Source organism: Bos javanicus, chromosome 7 (assembly GCF_032452875.1).
Source record: "Bos javanicus breed banteng chromosome 7, ARS-OSU_banteng_1.0, whole genome shotgun sequence".
Classification (NCBI taxonomy): Eukaryota; Metazoa; Chordata; class Mammalia; order Artiodactyla; family Bovidae; genus Bos; species Bos javanicus.
In genome coordinates this window covers 19,946,873-19,961,431 of record NC_083874.1, presented here as the reverse complement: position 1 = coordinate 19,961,431, position 14,559 = coordinate 19,946,873, and the positions used below count along the sequence as shown (strand labels likewise).

Sequence of the window (14,559 nt, the reverse complement as noted above, 5' to 3'; positions counted from 1 at the left end):
GGTGAGGCTCGGTGACCCAGGACGGCGTGTCAAGGTCTGCCCAGAGGGGACAGTTCCTGGAGGGGGTGGTTCCTAGGAGGGGTAGTTCCCAAGGTGGGGATGCCCGGAGCTCCTCAGCAGAGGGAGGAAGGCCTAAGTCCAGGGGCGGCCGGGCTCCCCACCATGTAGTAGCCGGGCAGCAGCTTCTGCAGGAACTCGGCCTCCTTGTGCATCACCGTCTTGATGATGAACTCGTCGTCGCTGGTGACGTAGAACAGGGAGCCACTGGCACCGGGGTTAGACAGCTCAATGAGCGGCTCGTTGCACAGCGAGTACTGAAAAGGGGATGGTGAATGGGTGGGGGTGGTCACCGACACCCCACAGGCCCAGGGGCTGGTGGGTGGTCCCGGAAGTGGTCACGGTCGGCTCCATGTGATAATCACACAGGAGACCGCAGTGTCTGGAAGGAATGGAAGTCCTGGCCAGCAAGGACGAAGCCTGGCTGATGACGCCAGGGGTCTGGAAGGGACCCGATGCAGTAGAGTCCACTTGAGGCCACAGCCCAGCCCCAGATGACAACCTGAGCAAGGAGCCCAGCAACACTGCAGCCACGTCCCTGCCCCATGGAGGCTGAGGACGACAAGCAGGTAGCGATCTAAGCCCCCGAGCGAGGGCTCGAGCGGGTGACCCGTGTGACACAGCGGCCACCGAGGACACACTCACCAAGTAGTCATCTGGCCGAATCCCAAAGAGCTCCCGGAAGTAGCGGAAGGCAACAGGCGCATAGGTCTTGAACCTGAAGTCCTGGAAGTGATGGGCAGGAGTGAGGTTGCTGCCTTCACTGCAGAGGAAGCAGGGGGGAGACTGTGAGGGACCCAGGCCTGTGTACGCTACCTTCCCCCACCAAGAGCCTGCCTGCCCACCCAGGCCCAGCCCCAAGGCACCCAAATAGCCAACCCAAAGAGTGACATGGGGCTCCCATGCTGGACACGGGACAAAGGGCTGTGGCCAGTCTCGGGTTGTCCTCCAATGAGCACCCTCCCCTTTCTTCATTAGCCCACAGTGTGGGGTGTACATGTGGCCACCCAGAATAAGACCACTGCCAGCCTCTCCCACAGCCAGGCATGATCAGGGTGCTGTGCCTGGCCAATCCCATGAGAGGAGGAGAATGACTTGGATCTTTTCCTAGTCATGCCCTTAAAAGGCAGGGGCATGTGCTCTCCTCTTTCCTGTGGTTGGAATGCAGCTGTGATGGCAGGAGCCTGGGCAGCTCTTGCAGCCACTGGTTTGTAAAGCAGCATAGAAGACGGTGGAGAAACCAGAAGGAATCTGGGCCCAGCAACATCATGGAGCCACCTGATCGATCTTCCAGTCTTGGACTCTGTGTGTGTGTGTGTGTGTGGGTATACACGCACACACACATATTAGAAAGAGAGAAACAACAAACTTTTGTCTTCCTCTCTTTCTAAGAGTCCCCATTCTATTGCATCTCTCTGATTCAGCAGCAAACGTCCAGACTAACATAGGGCTGGACCTCAAAGGCAGGGGGAGCCCAGGAGGAGCCAGAGCCATTTCCAGCAGAGAAAAAGGCTGAAAGAAGAGCATGGGGGTGTGTGCATGCAGGGAGAGTACTGAGGGCTTAGGGCGGCCCGGGCAGGGTACCTGGGGAAGAAGATGCTCTCCACCACGTAGAAGTCCTGCATGAGCACGTCGCGCTCCGGCTTGGAGCTCAGGTTGCCCACGGTGTAGCCGATGCCCAGCTGGATGGCCCCCTTCAGGGTAGAGGACGTGGTCTGCGGGAAACCCAGCTGCATCAAGACCCCTGGGGCCCACCCCTTGGCTGCCAGGGTCCGAGACAGGATGGGAAGCCCCCTTAGGATGGAGGGGGCAGCATCCGGCCTGCGGCTCAGCCCTCAACAACCATTACCTCCAAGGGGCCCCCAGGCAGCACCCGCCGAGCCCGTCACAGACATGCTGGCCTCAGGCCCACCACTCAGCCCGCATAACCATACGGCAAGGAAGTGGCCTGGCTGAGGCTCCAACGTCACCATGTGGCCCCGTGGCCTGTTTCTATCCACATTCTAGAAGGTTCCTACAGCTCAGAACTGCCCCGACTTGGCGGGGGGTCTACCACTGCCAGGGTTCTCTTTTGGGAAGCAGGAGTACAGTATCCAGCAATGCCCAGGCTTCCCTTCTGAGACCCGGGCTCCTTCTGTCTACTCTCAAAGGGATCTGCCTCTCTGCATCCCAGTCCTCCACCCTGGCACTGGCCCTCCTGGGGCCCCTCATGCCGCCCTCCCTAGAGAAGTACCAGCTGCCCATCCATCTGTCAGCACTGCCATTCACGTTACCGTCACCATGAGCCCTAAGCAACATGCCCACCATCAAGGAAAGACACCTCGGTCCTCAAGTTACCGACTCGGGTCGCCAGCACCCTCGTCGCAGGGACAAGCCCTTCCCAAGTGCCCACCCCTCCTCCTGAAGCCCCACCTCGATCCATTCCCTCAAGATGACATTGACTGAACCAGTCTTCCAGAGGAGATACGCAGACGACCAGTGAGCACAGAAGGTGCTGGGTACCACCAGGCACTGGGAAGGTGCCAATCTAGACGGTGAGACCTGCTGCCCATGCGCCGGGAGGGACAGATCACACAGACAAGCACCACACAGGGCGGGGAGTGGGGTCCCCGTGCTCAGCTGGCAAGAATGGAGAACAGAACGGCCACTGTGGACAGCGTGGCAGCTCCTCCAAGGGCTACCTGTGACCCCCCGGGGGGCCCCAGCGGTTCCACTGCTAGGACTGCGGCCCAGGGAGGGCAGTGCAGTCCCGAAAATCACCTGGACACAAGCCCTCACAACAGCACTGCTCACAACAGCCAGAGAGGGTCCATCAGCAGAGGGTGGATACACAGAACACGGTACCCCCGCCCATGGGAGCATCGCTCAGCCACAAAAAGGGGAGAAGCCACGACACTTGGTACCACGTGGATGGACTCTGAGAACACGACACACAGTGAAAGAAGCAGACACAGAAGGACACACAGGGTGTGACTCCACTGATGGGAAACGTGCAGAGCAGGCCGATCCGCAGACACAGAGAGTGGGTTCCTGGTTGTCAGGGGCTGGGGGAGGCAAATGGGGACAGGGCCTTTGAGGTGAGGGAAACGTTTTAAAATTGACTCTGGCGATGGCTGCATAGCTCTGAATACTCTAGAAACTGTCTAATTGAACACTTCAGAAGGGTGACTCACTCACACACTCGCTCTTAGCGAGGTGGGTGTTTTTAGGAGGTGCGACCAGGCGGAGAGGACCAGCAGCAGCAGGGCCAGCTCACCACGCACAGCCCTGGCCCAACCTCACCTCCGCCCTGCTCCCAAGGGACGGGAGGAAGCTGCAATTTCCTCTCGCCCAAGGTCACAGTCAAGGCCACAGTGACTTGAGGAGCCAGGCAGGTGGTGCAGCCTCCAGCCACAAACGGCCCACACCTGACCTTACGTGGGCCCCGTGTACATGTGGGGGCCCCCCCTGTCCCACCCCCGTTGACTGAGGGCAGAGCAGGAACCTTCTTGTAGGTGGTTTCGCCAGATGCGTCCACGCCCCGATGACCCAGCTTCTTCCCATGGCCAGGGCCGGGCTGTCCAGTCATCAGTGGGACCTGGGGAAGAGGAAGCAGGAAGTTCAGAAATGGCAAGAAACCAGAACGCTCTGGAAATCCTGGCCAGAAAAGGCCTCTGTCACTGGGCCCAGCTGGAGTCTGGGGCGGGGACTGGGTGGGTAGGCTGCGGGCATGGGGGCTCCTCTCTCTGGGGGCCCACATCCCACATCTGGGGGCCACACCCAGACCAGGACCACCGGCTCCTCCAGAAAAGCAGGTCAGCAGCCTGGGCCCTCTGCAGGGAGAAGAGCCCCAACCTCAGGGTCACCCCCACCCCCAGCACTGCTGACTTGGGGCTAGTCACTCTCTGTGGGGGAATCCTGGGTGCTGTGGGGTGCAGAGCAACATCACTGCCCCACCTCTTCAGTGCCAGAAGCCCCCCAGTTGTGACAACCACAGATGTTCCCAGACGTGACTGGGTGAAACCCTTTGAACTGAAATGAGAGTATCTCCTCCTGGATGAGGGAGAGGTCCCGCTGGTCTGGGAGCAGGCTGGTTCCTGCCAGCTCCATGGCACAGGTGTGACACCCTGGCAAAGTTATGTGGAAGCCATTGGTCCCCATGTGTGACATCACAGGGGAAAGATGGTGCACAGGGCCACGGGGCCTGAAGGACACACACCAGCTCAAGAGCCGGGCCGAGGCCGGCCGGCAGATGGTGTGTACTTGCCACCATTCACAGCGCTCAGACCAGCCTGTTCTGCACACTGGCCACCAGGGGGCGGGCTTCCCTCAGGCAACATTAGTTGCAAGCCCTGCTCTGCACCCCTCGCTGGCTCCCCACTGCCTGTCAGCTGGACACCCCCCAGAGCCCCAGCAGATGGGCAAAGCCCTTCTAGGAAGGACCCTGGGTGCCCAGCAGTGTCCTGGGAGAGGAGCCTGGCTGGGAGGGAATATGGATGTCAGGCTGGCTCCTGCTGTACCTGGGGTCCTCTAACCTGCTGTCCATGGCTCCTCAGACAACAGGGCTCACAGAGGCCCCTCGCAGGTGGCTTCCAGGAGTGACTGGAAACTAACAAACTAGAGACAGGGTGCCAAGGGCTCACCCAAGTGGCCACCACCAGGAAAAGTTGCCTGAGGACAGGACCGGTGGGACCCTGGGTGGGCAGGTATGGGACAGCAGAGGGTAGGGGGGAAGGCCGGCTTGAAGGCACTGCTGACAGGCAGGAGGCCATCCTCTCCAGGCTCCTCGGGGCTCTCCCCACCCACCCCATCCCTCCCAGAAACTCAAGAGGCTAGTGGGACAGACGGTTTCCACTGTCTGACGACACGTGCTTATTTGCTATGGCAGCATCGGAGGCCCAGAGAAGTGCAGTGAGATGCCCAAGGCCATGGAGCAGGACATGGGCAGGGCAGGGTGCTGCCCCGTCCACCTTCAGGAGGCAGGGAGGGTGGGCCCCCGAGGACACTCACCTCTGCTGGGGTCTTTTTCTGGGCCGAACCTGAGGAAGAGAAGGGACGCTTTAGTCTGGACCCTTGGCCTCTGCCATCAGCACTGCCCCACACACGCACCCTGCGCCCCTGGGGAGGTGGTAGGGAGACGCAATGTGGGGGTGGATGCGCAGCGACCAAGCTGACGCGGCTCTGCAGGCAGGAGTAGTGGGAGGGCGGGTGGAGACAAGGCACAGCCCATTGCTGGGAGGGCCCCAGGCACGGGGGGGCGGCAGTGACCAGCGGCTGCGGCCCAGGCTAGAGTGACTGCACCAGCCCCCGAGGCAGCCGGGTGATGGAGAGCCAGCCAGCCAGGACACCCCTGGTTCCCGTCCACAGGGCCCCTGTCCGCACAGCACTCATCCACACGGCCCCCATCCCCACGGTCCCTGTGGAAGGCCAGCGACGTTCACCTCTTGGGACCACTACCACCCCCTCCAGCCCAGCTCCTCAGGGGCCTCAGGCCAAGCACAGGCTCCGCTGCGCTGGTGTCCTCACCCAGAAAGCTGGCTTCTGCTGAGGGTTATCTGCTCAGTGTGAGTGCTCAGCACATATCTGCCCAACCCCTGAAATGTTCATATTCTGGTCCCAGAATGGACTGTGCTGGGGGGGTTAAAACCCTTGAGATGGGGATGATCCTGGATTCCCGGGGGCCCAGTGCCATTGTAGGGTCATCATAAGAGGGAGGGGGGGTTCAGAGACAGAGAGACGGGAGATGCTGCTCTGCTGGCTGTGAGGATGGAGGGAAGGGCTTTGAGCCAGGGATGCAGTGCCTCTAGAAGCTGGAAAACACTGGAAAACGGGGGAGCCAGTGCTCCCCTGGAGCCTCCGGAGGGACAGGCCCTGCCCACGCCTGGATTTAGCTCCGTGAGGACTGAGCTGGACTCCTGACCTCCAGGACTGTGAGATAATCAATCTGTGTAGTTAGCAGGTCAAGTCTGTCGTGATCTGTTACAGCTGTAAGGGGGAACTCACACACTGGTGTCTGCCAGGTGTCAGCGTGGAGGGGACGCAAGTGGTGACTAGGACAGTCCTGGCCCCCCCTTCCAGGGCACACAGTCAAGGGGGGGCAGAGAAAGGTCTGGACAGCACAGCGAGTGCCAGGAGGACCACATGAAGAGACAGGTGGGGGGTCAGATCAGCAAGGGAAGGCTTGGGCTCTTACCTCAGGTAGATGGGAGCCCTGGAGGGCTGGGGTAAGGTGGGGACACCTCACTCAGGTGCTCAAAGGCACCCCCTTGTGGCCGTAGGGGGACAGATGGGGAGCGGCGCACGCTGGTCCAGGTGGGAGATAATGGGGAGATAATGGCGTGGACCACCACAAAGCAGGTGAGAGAGAAGTGGGCAGATCCGGGAAGATCTAGAATCAGGACGGACAGGCCGTGCTCACTGGAGGCAGACTGAAGAAAAGCAAGGCGTCAGGAATGACTAAGGATTTTGGAGCAACTCACAGAAGGATGGAGCTGCCTCAGCCAGGATGGGGGGCTGGGCAGGAGAGGTGTGGGGCATGGTCGGGGGCAGGGTGGCCATGTTGAGTGTGAGACCCCTGCGTGAAGATGGGAGGGACAGCTGGACCCCACGTCAGGAGCTCAGGGAGGCCCTGGCTGGAGGCAGGACTGGAGGCAGTTGTCCGGGGTGTAGATGGGGTTGGAGCCCCAAGAGTGGACAAGACCACCCAGGAGATGTGGGGGTGGGGGAGGGGAGAGGCCTGAGGACCCAGCCCTGGGCCCACGAGCTGGGGGGTGGGCAAGGGCCACCAGAGAGCAGCAGGCCCAGGTGACGGGTCAGGGGTCAGAACGTGCTCTCTGTCCACTGGGCTTGGGGCAGGGCTGGGTTGGGGATGGCTAATGGGGACTCGGCCTCCTCCAGGAGGATGAGAATGGTCTGCAATCGGTGGTCATGGCCGCACAACATTGTAAAGATACAGAAAAAACTGAATTACACACTTACAAATGAGTTTTATGGTATTTATGAATTATCTGTCAATAAAGAACACAAAACCAAGATGGCACGGCTGTGGTGCAGCCAGGCTGGCTGGGGTGGGGCCTCTCCTGAGCACTCTTCTGCCTGCAGTGCACCCCCCACCCACCCGCTATCAGGAGACAGGAAAACCAAGGCCAGGGAGCAGCCAGCTCGGCGCTTCATGATACCAGGGCCCACAGAAGGGACTCTCCTGGAGGACACAGCCCACGGATCCTCGGAAAGCCGTAACAGCGCCAGGACGGGACACAGCAGCCCACATGCCCACCTGCGACATGTGGGGCTCCCTGGCCACAGGACGAACCTGGGCTCAGCCCACCCTGAGGCCTGGGGGTGGGGGGGTGGCGGAAGGTGCTGGGAAGCTGACATAATATTTTCGTTGGCTGCGCAACAGCAGAACAATTCACGGTTTTGCATCTGGGGTGTGGGGGAAGGAAGGGGGGATGAGGCAGGAAGTGCCAGTGGACTGAATGGAACATTCCAGACCTCGTCTGGGGGCCCCAGGCATCTCCTTCTCAGTCTGCCTGGAGCACCTGAGCCTGGAGCCCAACCCCTGGGCCCACCCACATTCTCTGCAGCTCCTGACCCCTCATCCCGAGGTTGAGACAGTCCAACACCATGGTCCCTGCCCTCTCCACCACCAAGGCCTCCGCAGTCTCAGGCCTGTGAGGGAGGGGCCCAGCCAACACCAGTGCCGGACGTGAGGTCCAGCCGGGTCTGCCCTGCTCAGGGACACTGACTGGCTGATAAAGGGGCAGCCCTACCCCACCTGGAATCCCCCCAGGCATGAGGCCAGGAGGGCAGCAGGCAGGCTCTGAGCCAGCCCAGGTCACAGGCAGGAGTGCCCAGGGCAGGAGCAGAGTGGGGGGAGAAGCAAGGGCAAGAAGTAGCCAGCACACCTGAGCCAGGGTTCTGCCTAGACATGCACCCCGATATCCCCTCTAGGGGCCTCCTTTCCCCCTCCCCCTGAGTCCCACCATCCGCGCGTCCACCCCCTCTCTGAAATACCCTTCTGGAGCCTTGCCCATCAGCTCTGGGGCCAGGCAGCCAGGTGGCTCCTGCACCCACTCCTGCCATCCAGGCTGGGGGCAGCAGGGACCAAGATCTTGCGCTCCTCCTAGCCCAAGACGTAACCAATTATCTTTTGAATGAGCCACCCCGTTTTCGAGGAAATTAGGTTTTAAAAATAGCCGGGGGAGGGGGAGAGCGTGAGGCGCTGCAGGCGGGAGGCAGGGCTGAGACCTGGGGGGGAACTGGGGACACAGCTGTGCCTGGGGCTGGCCCCCCCACAGATGCCCACGAAGGCTGCTGGTGAGGGACCCCTCCCCCAGCATACACAGGACCACTTCTCTTACGTTTGATGAAGAAACTGAGGCAGAGAAAACACACCCCAAAGACCGGGGGCAGGGGGGCCTTATCATCTATCCTTCAGCAGAAACACTAGGTTATTTTTACTTCGAAGTCCATTCACAGTGCACCTCTGCCTGGCTCCTCTCAGCCCCCATCCTGTACACGTGGAAAACTGCCCCCCCACCCTCCACCCCCCGCCAAGTCTGTCCTCCCCAGAGCAGCCACCAGAGGGTACCCGTGAGCACCAGAATCAGGCCCCGCCCCGGCCTGGCCCCCTCCTCTGCCCACAGCCCTCCTGGGTCCCACCTCCCTGGAGATAAGAGCCCAGGTCATCTACAGGGCCCACAGGGCCCTGCACAACCTTTCCTGTGCTCCCTCCCTCTCTCTCTCCCCCTCATTCACTCTGCTCCACACGGGCTTCCTTGCTGCTCGCTTCCAGCAGGCCAGGTACAGTCCTGCCCCAGGGCCTTTGCATGGGCTGTTCTCCCCACATGAAATGACCTTCCCAAGACCTCTGCAGGGTTTGCTCCCTTGCTTCAGCCAATACCTGGTTCAGACATCAACCCTTCAGATAAGCTGCTCCCCTGATCACCTCACCCCAGACTGCCCCCCTAACTCCAGGCCACTCTCCCCACCTTCTGGCTTTGTCTTCCAGCACTGGGCCCCACCTGGTGCCTGTGTATCATCTCTCCATATCCCCAGTCACGGGGCATCAGGTCTGCCCTGTCACCTGCAGAGCTGTCTGGAGTGCACAGGGGAGCATTCCTCAGAGAGGGGCAGGGGGGCCTGAGGCGGTCACTGTGGGATCACTGCCCGCCTCGTGCCCAGGGGAGGGCTGCTCCCCATGACTCAGAGCAAATGAGACAGTATGAGGCAGTTGAGCTAGGAAGCAGCACTGGGGCCAGGGCTCTCTCATTTCCCATCAACTGGAATGGTCTGGCCACAGGAGCAAAGTCCCCCTAGGCCAGCCCCGCCCCCACCGAGTCTTGGTCCACCATGACCAGAGTGGACAGGCCACCCACAAGCCACCAAGGGAAATCTGCCTGTAACCCACAAGGAGGGCTCTGTGGCTGACGCCAGGAGGCTGCAGCCCCTGCAGCCAGGTAACCCACCCTGAGCCACCGAACCCAGCAGAAGGGACCCTGCAGCGTGAGGTAGGTGGGTGGCTTTGAGCCACAAGGTCCCTGCTGAGGCCCTGCAGGAGACCCCATGCGGGCAGGACCAGGCAGCCCCCACCCCCCAGGCGGCAGGACCAGGCAGCCCCCACCCCCCAGGCCTGTGAGTGCAGGAGCCTCCTAGATGGTGTGCCGCCTGCTAAACCCAACCCAGACGACAAAATCGTAGGTGTGTGCAGTTTGCAGCCCTGCGGCTCTAGGTGGCTGCTACATAGCAGCAGGTAACTGATCCAGGGACCACTCCTCCAGGCCGAGAGCATCTCCAAGAGGAATATAAGGACCCAGTCTCAGCCTTTGGGAGATGAAGACAGAAGCAAGCACTTCACGCCCTCCATCCAACTTGCGTTCCTCACATTCACAAAAGTATTAAAGGTACCCACACGACAGATCACTCAGCCACGAAGAGAAGCCCCGACACTCGCTACCACATGGATGGACCCTGAGAACACGATGCTCAGTGAGAGCAGCAGACACAGAAGGACGCACAACGTGTGATTCCACTGACGGGAAACGTCCAGAACAGGCTGATCCACAGACACAGAGTGGGTGAGTGGTTGTCAGGGGCTGAGTGGGAGGAGGTGGGGGGCGACTGCTAAGGGCTTTCTGGGACTGATGGAGTATTCTAGAATTAGATTTTGGTGGTGGTGGCACAACAAAGCAAATATAATAATGACTGAATTCCACATTTTAAAAGAGTTAATTTTATACTATGTAAACGATGGCTCAAAAAAATTTTTTTTAAAGGAAGAAGCTCGTTAGTTGCAAAACCACCACCCAGTGACATGTGGCTCCAGGACCTCCTCCAGACCCCGCTCCTCCAGCAGTGATACTGCGAAGCAGGAGGATGCAGGACCTTGGTCCCCTGCCCCACCCCGAGATGAGGTCGTGCAGCCAGATGGAGGTGTCTGAGCTCAGGAAGGGCAGCCAAGCCTCCAGGCTGGCGCTCCCTCACCTCCTGTGGGGAAGGGCCAACTTGTCCTATTTCTGACCCATCTTGGACCGAGATGTCCACAAAACACGGTAAACAACAGTCACTGGAGAGGGGAAGACACATAAGATCAAGCTCAAGGTTTTGCTGCTGCTCTTTCAGCCTCCGTACACTGCCATCACTCCAGACAGAAGCACGGGGACCCCACCACGGCTCTCAGCTGTCAGCTGAGCTGCGACACTCTGCGAGCCCAGCCTCTCCTCAGTGTGCTGCATAGGACGCGAAGAGTGCAGGGCTCCGGGCACCCCAAGGCCCATTCGCTAACCCAGGCCCCCAGCACTGCAGACACGAGGGGAGGGCCACTCTGTGGGGCATCTGGGGTGTTGTGGATGTGGAGCCACATTGGCTGCCCAACTGGATGCTAGGGGCTCCCTCCCAGTATATATAATCCCAGTCGTGACAACTACAGACGTCCCAGGAGACAGGCAGTGAGACTGTCTACACACGGTGGAAACCCCCACACAAGGCGTTTATGATGGCAGCGACACGGTAACAGCCAGCACCACACTCCCCACTGTGCGGGCCCTGTCCGACAGCGCCCCCAACTCGTCCCCTCACTCCACGCCAACTGGGTGACACAGGGACTGGCCTCCCCGGTCTGCATGGGGACCTGGAAGCTGGTGGTCCCCATAGGAAAGTGACAGGCAGAGGTGTGAACTCAGGCCCCCCACCCACCCGCCCACTCCACAGCCCCAAGCTTGGTGACTATATCCTCCAGTTATGCCACTGGGAACCCCTCCCTGGGCTTTCTTTCTGGCGGGAGAGGGTCAGTGAGAGTTGAGTCAACTTTCAAAGTCACAATGTTTTGGAGATAAACCTGGGTTTCTTGGAAAATGAGCAAATCTACACAGACAGGGCCAGCATGCTCACTCGCCTGGATCCATATTCTCGCCCTTCACGGTCTGCTCCTCCCACAGCAGCCAGAGGGCGCCCGTGAGCACCTGAGCCAGGCACCATCTGACTTAGTGATCTCATTTCTTTACCACCATTTTACAGAAGGAAGCAAGGGTTTGGAAAAATTTAGGAAGTAGTCCCAAGTCAGAGGTAAAAACTTTATGATCATATCTCAGAATCCAGAACAGCATTCCATAAAATTCAACAGAAAAGTCATGTTGAAAAAGCTATTAAGAAACTAGAGGAAACAGGGGGTGGGGGAAGTAGGGGTGGGGGCTTGCAGCGTGTGTAGACAGTCTCACTGCCTGTCTCCTGGGATGTCTGTAGTCATCACGACTGGGATTATATATACTGGGAGGGAGCCCCTAGCATCCAGTTGGGGGACAGGAACAACCTTTATTTAAAAACAAGCAGGGGATTTCCCTGGTGGTCCAGTGGTTAGGACTCCACACTTCCTCTGCAGGGGCATGGATGCAATCCCCGGTCAAGAAACTAAGATCCCACAAGCCATGTAATGTAGCCAAAAAAGAAGAAAAAAGTACAAACAGTAAGCACATTAATATCAACCACAAGGCAGAGTGCAGCTGTGAGGGCTACCACTTCAGTGGGAGAACCGGCCAATGCAATAAAATAAGAAAAAAGAAAAGGAATGAAAATTGAAAAGATAAAAAAAATTTTTTTTACAAAATCTAAATCTAACAGAACCATCATAATGAAGCACTGAATTAAGTGGAGCAGAGCAATATGGCCAGACAGATACCAGTAACTCACCTGCGGTCATATTGCAAGCAGATGCAGAGTTTCTGCCCTTTGGACCACCACCTGCTCTTATTCTTATACGCATGCCTGTCCCTGGTTTCACACTTGAGTTAATTTTTATCTGTTGGATCCGACCTCTCTGATTAACAGACATTATAAGGGAGCTGCTAATCTTTCCTTCCCCAGGGTCACACCTGGTGTGACACTGAAGAGATATGAATCTGGGGTAAATATCACACAGTGACAGAATAAAGAACGTTCATATTTTTGTTGTTATCTCATACTTTTACCACCAGAACTAACGACAGGGCAGGCTAAGAAGTCTAAAGTTAATGGGTGATCAGAGTAGTTAACATCACCAAGAACATGAACACCAAGAACATGCTGGAACATATCAAAGTCTAGTTAATGAAACACATGTTGAAGTGTTTCCAGGGGAGTGTGCTGATGTCTGCAGCTCTGAAATGCATTCAAAAGGTTAGATGGAGAGAGTAATGGATGAGTGATGGCAGGTGCTCGACAGATAAACACAGCAAAACGTCCATTGTAGGATTTGAGTGGTAATGAGTGACTGTCCACTCTCCAATTCTTTCAACTTTTCCATACAACTGAAAATGTTCTTAATAAAATATTTTTCCTCCACATTAAAGGTGAATTTTGACCTTTCATGTCAGGTGTTTTCAAACTCTGGGGAGATATTTTTTGAAGTTCTGCCCACAAATGTGAGTGATCCCAGTGAGCAGTGAGCAGCAGTGGACATACATGAGCACACCTAACAAACTTAGTGAGCATCCCCTATGTCCAGGGTCCTGCTTTAGGGATAAAACACTCCAGAGGGAACTGGCTCCTTGCCTGATGTTTAGTAAGAAAAGAGTTTAAGTGCCTAGAAAAATTCAAAATAATATAAAAGACACCAATGTGTTACTATACAGGTTAAACAAATCTTTGTTTCTCCCTTAAGTCAGGAGTCAGCAAACATTTTCTGTGACAGGTTAGAGGAGACCCAGCAAAGGCCACCCAGGGGTCCGGGTGAGGGGAGTGCCCTAAAGGCGGTTCTCACCCTGGTGATCCTGCCCCCAGGGGACACTGCGCAATGTCTGGGGACATCTGTGATCGTCATGACTGGGGGCTGCTGGCATCCAGTGGATGGGGCCGAGGTGTGCCCAGCACCCTGCAGCGCCCAGGATGGCACCCAGGGGATGACCTGACTTGACACAGGCAGTGCTGGGGGGAGACATGGAGCACATATAAAGATGTGTGGGACAGGAGGCAGAGCCTGGATGTGGCTGCTTATTATATTACTCTCTGGTATTTAAAATATTTTGTGATAAAAATGCACTTACTTGCACTATCCAGTCTGTTTTGTCTTCTGTTTGAAGCGCACTGTAATGAAAGGCTACAGCATGTGCGCGCACACACACGTGCATACACACACACACACACACACAGCCTCCCTGGGTTAGGGTCTATCCAGCCAAGTCTCCAACCCTCTCACCACCTCCAGGAGATAACTGCCATTCAACCCACTTTACAGCTGGAGAGGCTGAGGCCCATTGGCGCGGTGACTTCAAAGGCTGCAAGGTCACTACTGGCTGCATTGAGAGCTACCCCGAGGCTGGAGCAGGGGAGAGAGGGGGTGTGGCGGGTGGAGGAGGTTCTGGTGTCCAGTTTCCAGATAACGGGGTCAGAGCCACATAGCCTGACTGAGGTTGCGTAGCCAGCAAGCCCCAGGGCCTCGGGGGTTTGATGAGTGACTTGCTCTGCACTGGGCAGACGTGCCTGGTTGTGCGAGGTCTTCCGCTGGGCCCATACCATCACTGGGTAGGGCGCGGCTCCACCCCTGTGATGCAGAGCTAAGGAGAGGGAAGCTGTGTCTGGTTCACACCTGGGCAGAGCTCACCTTCCCCACGCCTGTCCTGGGGCCGCAGCAGCCCCAGCTCTATCCTCCCCTGGTGGCCTGGATCACCCCCTCTGCATAACACATGACAATCCGGCCCCCACTGCCCTCCCAACTCCACCAAAAGCTCCACTTCCTGTCCTGGATGCCTCGGCACCCGCCCAGGGCTGGGCATGGTGTGGACCTCAGTGAGTATCGGCTGAGTGAGAAACCCAGAAGGGCTGCATGGAGGAGGCTGAGAGTACGCCCTGTCAGGAGCCTCGAGGAAGAGTGGTGGGAATGCAGGCCCCAAGTGTCTCCAACATGTTCCCTCAAGCTGGACATCAGATGAAGGGCTGGAAGCCAGTATGGCCATGGACTGTGGTGCTTCCAGCCCAGCCTGTCTAAGCAACATCCTGGTAGTCTCTCCTATTAGAGGAAGAAACTGGGCTCAGAGAAGGGGTATTCGGATG

At 57.9% G+C, this 14,559-nt stretch overlaps 1 protein-coding gene across 8 annotated transcripts in view; it reads right to left on the bottom strand.

Annotated features, from left to right (window-relative positions):
- The window catches only part of PIP5K1C (phosphatidylinositol-4-phosphate 5-kinase type 1 gamma), a 47,769-nt gene that overhangs the window by 16,938 nt on the left and 16,272 nt on the right, over window positions 1–14,559 (bottom strand). For 6 of the 8 annotated variants that reach the window (XM_061422673.1, XM_061422676.1, XM_061422679.1 and 3 more), the window contains exons 2-6: window positions 5,047–5,075; window positions 3,542–3,634; window positions 1,642–1,772; window positions 703–820; window positions 162–314 (exon numbers count right to left, since the gene is read on the bottom strand). In XM_061422673.1, coding sequence (XP_061278657.1) covers window positions 162–314; window positions 703–820; window positions 1,642–1,772; window positions 3,542–3,634; window positions 5,047–5,075 — 524 coding nt within the window. Of the gene's footprint in view, window positions 1–161; window positions 315–702; window positions 821–1,641; window positions 1,773–3,541; window positions 3,635–5,046; window positions 5,076–6,229; window positions 6,465–14,559 lie in introns of all 8 variants that reach the window. The other 2 variants (XM_061422675.1, XM_061422674.1) reach the window with 2 other exon arrangements.